The sequence below is a fragment of the Sinocyclocheilus anshuiensis genome, unplaced genomic scaffold (assembly GCF_001515605.1).
Source record: "Sinocyclocheilus anshuiensis isolate Anshui unplaced genomic scaffold, SAMN03320099.WGS_v1.1 scaffold582, whole genome shotgun sequence".
NCBI lineage: Eukaryota > Metazoa > Chordata > Actinopteri > Cypriniformes > Cyprinidae > Sinocyclocheilus > Sinocyclocheilus anshuiensis.
Window position 1 is genome coordinate 306,244 of NW_015547659.1, and position 8,407 is coordinate 314,650.

An 8,407-nucleotide genomic window follows, 5' to 3' on the forward strand; every position below is an offset into this window, starting at 1 on the left:
CAGTGTGACCTGTACAGAACATTAATGTAAAAACATTCAGTGTCTGCAGCATCAGTGTGCCCTGTACAGAACATTAATGTAAAAACATTCAGTGTCTGCAGCATCAGTGTGCCCTGTACAGAACATTAATGTAAAATCATTCAGTGTCTGCAGCATCAGTGTGCCCTGTACAGAACATCAATGTAAAAACATTCAGTGTCTGCAGCATCAGTGTGCCCTGTATAGAACATTAATGTAAAAACATTCAGTGTCTGCAGCATCAGTGTGCCCTGTACAGAACATTAATGTAAAAACATTCAGTGTCTGCAGCATTTACAGTGTTTACAAAACTGACAAAATACGTTTTCTATGTGCTTGTGTACAAATAATCGTTTCTTTTCTATGTGGTTTCCTCAAAAAAGTACATCCATCGTCTTGTTTCTGTTTCCTGTCTAATCTCTCTCCTATATGTGCCGGCTTATTAATATTCAACATACGATTACCATACTGGGCAGAAATGCTAATTTAAAAAGTACTAGTATCTATTAAGTTCAGGATATCTCTGGTCTAAAAAGTTACTAGTAACTAAAAAATAAGTACTAGTTCTATTTTTTCTTAACAAGAAGAGTATAATTAAATACTAGTCACTATTGGAATAAGTACTAGTATCTAATGAAAACATACTAGTATCTAATGATTAAGTACTAGTATCTAATTAATAAGTACTAGTAACTTTACAAAAGACACTAGTACCTAAAGAATAAGCACTAGTAGCTAAAGAATAAGCACTAGTACCTAATGAATAAGTACTAGCACTTAATGGAAAAGATACTAGTATCTAAAAAATAGATACTAGTACGGCTTATAGATTAAATGTTAAAACGGCTTGCCATACACGTACTGTAAAATAAAGTGTAACCGTCTTGTTCATGAGAATTACATGAGACCAGTTTGGTGGGTTTTTTCATTTACAAAAGTCATTTTTCAGCTGTCATAAAGGTTTCTGACAGATCTGCTCTAGTTAGCATGAAAGCACAACCTACAGATAACCTCCCTCCATACATGTACATCTTTTCATTCTTATGGTATGGCCATATCTATTGCTCTTGAGCATGTCTATAGTCATTATCTTTGTTTTGAAGGCCGGCCTTAAGAGCTGACATGTGTCTTAGTGTTAAGTGAGCAATGTGTTCAGGCCGGGGCTCCACCTCCACTTGAATTGATAGTCCCACTAAACCTCTGTTTACTCCCATGTTGTAAGACAATGTGGGGTCACAGTGATTTTTATCCCTCTTATCTGTTCCTCTACTTTCCCTCTCTCACTCTCTCCTTCTCTTTCTTTTGTTTTGGCTACTGGCTGATAAAGGTTGACATTCTAGCCCACATCCCCGTCAAGTATGTCAGTGGCGCTGGGATCAAAGAGCTGCCCGGGCCTGTAATTGACTTCCCATTACAGCATTTAGAACCCCCCAGCAAATAACCCTCAACGGTTAGTTATTTGCATGCATTCCAGCAGAGTTCATATTCAGAGGAGCAAAAAGCAGGAAAGTGAGGGTGAAATGAAGGAAGTGACAATCATGTGGTTCTGTGCAGGGCTACAACAACCAAACAGTTATTTTGATAATCTGTCAAATATTTCCTCAATCATAATTTCAAACATCTCCCAAACAATGTGTGCAGAATTTGTTTCAAATATTAATCTGTGATTTTAACCATAGTTAAAGGAATGAAACAAAATCTGTTTTTACAGAGTGTAATCAAAAATGGCACTTGTTCCAGATTAGATGGATATAATGTTGGTAACTGGTTCATAATGTAATTTAGTTCTGAAATTTTGTAATTGTTTTTTTTCCCCACAGTAGTCTTTTAAAACTGAGAAGTTTCTATTCTAGTTTCTGTTTTTTAAATTTTCTGTTTTTGTGAGGAGTTCACCTGTCCGGTGCTCTTTTTGCAATTTTTTTTAAAAGTACATACAGTACACAAAATATGTTACGACACTATCGACACTATCTAAATTTAATGAAATTTTAAAAATTAGTGACACTTTTAGCTGATTGATAATTTTGTGTAAACCATGAAAAAAAGCTTTTATTTGAATAATAATTTTTTTGTAACATTATAAATCTCTTTGTCACTTTTGATCAATTTAAGGCATTTTTTAACAATTTAAATAAATATAAATTTAGTTTTAAATATATTTATTTTTTTATCCAACTAGAAGTGTGTTTTAAAACATGTAAATGTAAATACAGACGTAACAATATATATATATATATATATATATATATATAATATTATTATTATTAATTTTATTTTTTTTTATGGGAATGCAATTGTTCCTGATCCCAACTAATCTGTAATGAAATTTAAGGTTGATTATTGTCAATTTGATTACCAGTTTTATCAGTTTGATGTTGCAGCCCTAGTTTTGAGAGTTAATAGCGTTGTTTTGTTGGGACTGACCTCATGAAGCCCATCTGGACTCTGTGTTTGTATAAATGTGAGTCACTGCACTGCAGATGCCCTGAGTCTCAACATATGGCACTGATGCTGTACCGCTTTGTCAAATTGCACTGGTTATAACTCTCTATCTGTAAAGAGGCACAAGATGGGAAAAAGGAGGCTACAGGGAAGGGAAGAAGTCGATTAGGAAGAGCAGTAGACGTGAAAAAGAAATCATCACTCCAAGTTCCAAGAACAGAGAGAGATATTTATTCATTGAGGACACTCGCATATGAATGCACATCCCAATGAGACAGTCACAGGCCCAGGAGGACGCAAAACGGCATGATGGGAGGGGGGCATGGAGGAATGACGGACAAAGCTGCCAGTGAAAATGCATTGTGACAGATTGAACTCAGCTGAAGAGAGAGGAGGAATATGATGCAGAATAAAACTGACAACGTGAGTTTAGCCGCTAACTTGCTCTTTTTCTTGTTCCCAAGGCAACATGTCATCAGCATCGGTCCGGGTCACCTGCAGCCGTCTAGTGCGTTTGAGAGGCTAAAAAACATGTGCAAATACAATGAGCTCTGCATTGTTGATATCACTACCTTGTCGACTGATTGCAGTGCAGTAAAGACAGAGCTGTATACATTATAAAGTGAAGCCAGCAGGAGCTGTACACTTTAAATGCTGAGCATAATTAGTGGTGCTTGGAAAAACATCACTATTTTAATTGCTCATACTATTTATTTTTATTTTTATTTATTTAGTCATTTAGCAGACGCTTTTATCCAAAGCGACTTACAAATGAGGACAACAGAAGCAATCAATTGTAGTATTAAAACAACTAAAAACAGATCCAAAACTAAAAGCTAAAACTTTATAAATACTACCTATACACATTTTAAAAATAAAGAAATTAAATAAAAATGACAAATGCATACAACAAAATTTCAAAACTTAACATTTAAATGAAAAACAAAAAATAAAGCTAAAAACAATTCAAAATATTAAAGAACAAAAGGTATAAGAGTATAATAATGATTCTAACATAACACTAAGCCAAACAAAAACTGAAACAGAAGTGAAACAAGTAGTAGGAATACTACCAATCAAAAGTTTGGGATTGGTAAATGTTTTTATTGTATGTGAAATAATTATCTTATGCTTACCAAAGCTGCTTTTGGCTGATCAAAAATACAGTAAAAACAGAATTATTGTGAAATATTATTGCAATTTATTTTATTTTTATTTTTTTTTATAATTTATAATATAATTTATTCCTGTAATGGCAAAGCTGAATTTCCAGCAGCCTTTACTGCAGTCTTCAGTGTCACATGATCCTTAAGAAATCATTCTGATATGCTCATTTGTGCTCAAGTAACATTTCTTATTATCATCAGTATAGAAAACAGTTGTGCTGCTTAATATTTTTCTGAAAACTGTAATAGGGTTATATTATAGTTGCCTAAAATCATTAAAAACTTTTTTGTTACTGGAAATAAACTTTAAATAAAATATAAATCTTAAACTTACTTGATTTAATTTATTGCAAAGGCAACATTTTCCATGTAGTTTTGGTTTTTCAGCCTTCTTTGATGAAAATAATGTTCAGCAGGCATTTAATTAAAATTGTTTTTTTTTTGTAACAATATAAAAGTATTTACTGTCACGTTTGATCAATTTATTACGTTCTTGCTAAATAATAGTAGTAATTTATTTAAACAAAATTAAAATAAAACTGATGATAAAGCAAAAAAAATCTCAAAGACTTGTATTGCAAGAGAGTCCCAAAGCACATTTACGAATCAAAATGCTGTAGAATCCTGGCTCTCCCAAATCACCTTTGCAGTAACTCAAAACACCTTAGCAACACCCTGACAACCACTTAACCACTAACAAACACTCTAACAATGCCATAGCAACATTCTGGGACCTGAGGGGCTTGAGACCAGTTCAGATGACATATACACACACCTGGCTTGTGTGGTACCTCTTTTCAGTGATTGGTTTTGATCAACCTGTGTTCAGGCACTCTTACATACAAATACATTTATCCTATGGCCATATATCAGAATGTGGTGTAACACACAGGGGTATATTAATTGGAAACTTTAGGAAGGAAATCTCAGGACGTAACAGGCGAGTGTGGGTTTGTGTGCCTGTTTCATTCAACGTGCTTTTGATTTGTCAGTAGATTTCTCCAGTGTCGGAACAGCATGCGAAATGCACCTGGCTTAAACACTCGGAAGTTGTTTAACCAAACATGTCTTCGGTCCTGTTTGACATGTCAGGAATTTAGCCTGGGGCCAAAGGAGACTTGTGGTTCTTATAAAGAACACAGTTTCATTTGCATTGGAAAGCTCAACTGATTATTTAACCATTTATCAAGAGCACTCAACTGAATAAAATGCAAAGCAAGATTGGATACTGCATGCCAGCTGTTGTATTCCTCTTAAGTTACTTTGGATAAAGGTGTCTGCTCAATGAAAATTTACAGAATGCAAATGCAGTGTAATGTTGCACACTAATATTGCACAGGGGGAGCGCAATGATTTATTATTAATTACTAACAAATGTGTATTGGCACTTTTATTTACAGATAATACGTTGGCCATTGTCCTGGGGAGTGTTGGTGCAGTGTTGGCGTTGGTTGTCATGGTCATAGCAATTGTTGTGTACACAAAGAAACAGAAGAAGTGAGTACAAATGTGTTTCTTTTGTTGTCCAAACATGTTGTTCATTTGTTTAGTATATATGTTGAATATTTGTTGAAATCATGCAATTTAAAGAATACTTGAGAAAAAAATTAATCATTTTCATATCATTCAAACCCTTGCTTGTATTGCTGTGTCCGAATATGCCTAGTTCAATACTATATATACTAATAAATAACCATATATACTATATAGCTGTGAATAGCTATAGTATTAAGCCACACGAGAGGAGTTGTGAATAGCAGTAAAGAGACGCAACTGATGCTGGTAGGTCATGTGACAGTGACATTCATGCTTCCCAAATTCATACTATATAGAATGTACTTTTTTAACAGTTTGTGAAGTAAGTTTCAAACCAAATATAGTACCTACTAGACAGTATGCAATTTCAGACAGGTTATGACTGTTTCTTCCATAGAAGACACAAAAGATGACATTTTAAAGATATGAACTGGTCACTGTTTTCCATGCATTTAGTTTGGGTTCGGTAAGATTTTTAAAAATGTTTGAGAAAGGAGTTTTTTTGCTCACTGAGGCAGCATTTATTTATTCTTGTGATGGCAAAGCTGAATTTTTAGCAGCCATTACTCCAGTCTTCAGTGTCAATCATTCAAATATGAAGATTCAAAGATTTAATTGAAAGATTCAGGGTTCATCCATTGAAATTGCATGGGAAATAATGCACAGTACAATTCTTCAAATATGTCTTTTGTGTTAAATGAGTTTTGAACTATGATGGTGCACTGTAAATGACAGAATTGTCTTTTTTGGGTGAACTATTCCTTTAAATATGCCAGTCAATATTTTTTAGATTTGTCTCACTGATTTACTGCAGTCAAACAGGCTTTTTCTGATGAATTTATGTGACAATGTCAAGCAAAAGTGTCACGGCACGTTTTGTTTGAACTTTCCAACTGAAATGTGTGCTCATGTCATGTATAATCTTGATGTGTGATGAAGATGAACTCATAAAGCTCACCTGGGCCGGATATATCTCGTATATATCTTCTTCAAGGAAGACATCAGAGATATGATAGAATTCAACCGTTTTCCAGTGTAAACGCATGATTTATATTACCCATTTATCTTTCCTCATCCATTTTCACCTTCATGCCTGTGATTATATATCTATCTATCTATCTATCTATCTATATATATATACACTGAACAAAATTATAAACGCAACACTTTTGTTTTTGCCCCCATTTTTCATGAGCTGAACTCAAAGATCTAAGACTTTTTCTATGTACACAAAAGGCCTATTTCTCTCAAATATTGTTCACACATCTGTCTAAATCTGTGTTAGTGAGCACTTCTCCTTTGCCGAGATAATCCATCCACCTCACAGGTTTGGCATATCAAGATGCTGATTAGACAGCATGATTATTGCACAGGTGTGCCTTAGGCTGGCCACAATAAAAGGTGAAAAAATCTTTGAGTTCAGCTCATGACAAATGGGGGCAAAAACAAAAGTGTTGCGTTTATAATTTTGTTCAGTGTATATTATCATCAACAACAACAAAAAAAAGATGTTAACTCTCCTCTGCTAACCTTTTCTGCCCCCCACTCTAGTAATCCCCTTCCCCCTTTCTTTTCTCCTCTTTCCCTCAATTTTAAAATCTCTAGCTTTCAGTTAGATCATGTCTAGAGTTTCAGCCATGGGGGTAATATGTCTCACTTGCCCCTCATAAAACCCATCCCTCTTTCATCCTGTGGGGGAAGGTAATCAGAGAGTGCCAGAGTCAAAGGTGCACACCTGTATTGAGAGAGATGTACCGCTGCTCTTCTATCCTTACAAATGCGCTGATAAATCTCAAGGGTGTGACGCCACACCGTCACAGACCCCTATATTTGTGGTTATACAGGCAAGTAAGCAAGGCCTCTCTTTTTATGCAGGTATACAGGTGCATCTCAATAAATTAGAATGTCGTGGAAAAGTTCATTTATTTCAGTAATTCAACTCAAATTGTGAACCAAAGACTTAAACTACTTCAGTCTGTGTGCATTGAATCGATTTAACACACGAGTTTCACAATTTGAGTTGAATTACTGAAATAAATGAACTTTTCCACGACATTCTAATTTATTGAGATGCACCTGTATGTGTCACAGGCACATTACTATTTCTAGTTTTTCTGTCTTCATGCTAGTACATTTTAAATAAGCTTTCAAATATGTAAACTCTTTACCCAAGACACAATAGCTCTGCTTCAAAATCTAGTGAGTTGTCTTGATGTCTACTGCCTACATAGGCAGCATCCTATAACTGAAATGGAACCTCATAGGTGAATAAAATTGGAACGTTATGGCAGTAACTTTACATAACACTCATGCCACTTTAACAGCACACTTTTCAACTCAGGAGTGATTCAAATAGAGTTTGACATTAGTGTTGCTAAAATAACAACATGACACTGTCACGTATAAAATCTCTTTGCAGAGTATGTCCCATTCTACAGATAGAATTAGAAGAGCTATCTTGGAAATAATTATAACGTGTTGGTAATGGTGTCTATGCTATCTAGGTAGTTAACTTAATATGTTTTGGAACAGAGCTACTGTTTGTGTTATTTTATTTTATTTTATTATTGTATTTGTATTTATTCATGTATGTATGTATGCATGTATTTATTTATTCATAAATAAATAAAATAAAATAAAATAAACCACACAATCAGTAGCTCTGTTCCAAAACCTATTAAGATAATAAATAAAGTTAAATATTTGCTATGCATATATTTGCTATACTCATAAAATATTTTAAACCAACTTGTGATGACTATCATCACTGATTATATACAGTAGGTTAATAAATGTGGAAAATGACAAATGACAGAATGTGTTAAAGTGTTACAGTTAAAGGGATAGTTCACCCAAAAATGAAAATTTGATGTTTATCTGCTTACCCCCAGGGCATCCAAGATGTAGGTGACTTTGTTTCTTCAGTAGAACACAAACGGAGATTTTTAACTCAAACTGTTGCAGTCTGTCAGTCATATAATGGAGGTGAATGGGAATCACGGCTTTGAGAGTCAAAAAAACATACACAAACAAAACCAAATTAAACCCTGCAGCTTGTGACGATACATTGATGTGTAAAGACATGAAACGATCAGTCTGTGCAAGAAACTGAACAGTATTTATATCGTTTTTTACCTCTGATTCACTGCAATGTCTGAACTGTCCTGAGTGTGTCCTCGACAGCCGGCGTGTGACGCATCTTCTTCTTCTTCTTGCTTTACGGCGGATCGCAGACTTAAGTGCAT

General features: G+C 34.6%; 1 protein-coding gene across 1 annotated transcript in view; it reads left to right on the forward strand.

The window, feature by feature from the left end:
* Positions 1-8,407, forward strand: part of LOC107702221 (sushi domain-containing protein 2-like) — a 35,276-nt gene that overhangs the window by 19,910 nt on the left and 6,959 nt on the right. Inside the window, exon 15 of the mRNA XM_016504468.1 lies at positions 5,027-5,123. Within this exon, the coding sequence (XP_016359954.1) occupies positions 5,027-5,123 (97 nt within the window). The remainder of the gene's footprint in view (positions 1-5,026; positions 5,124-8,407) is intronic.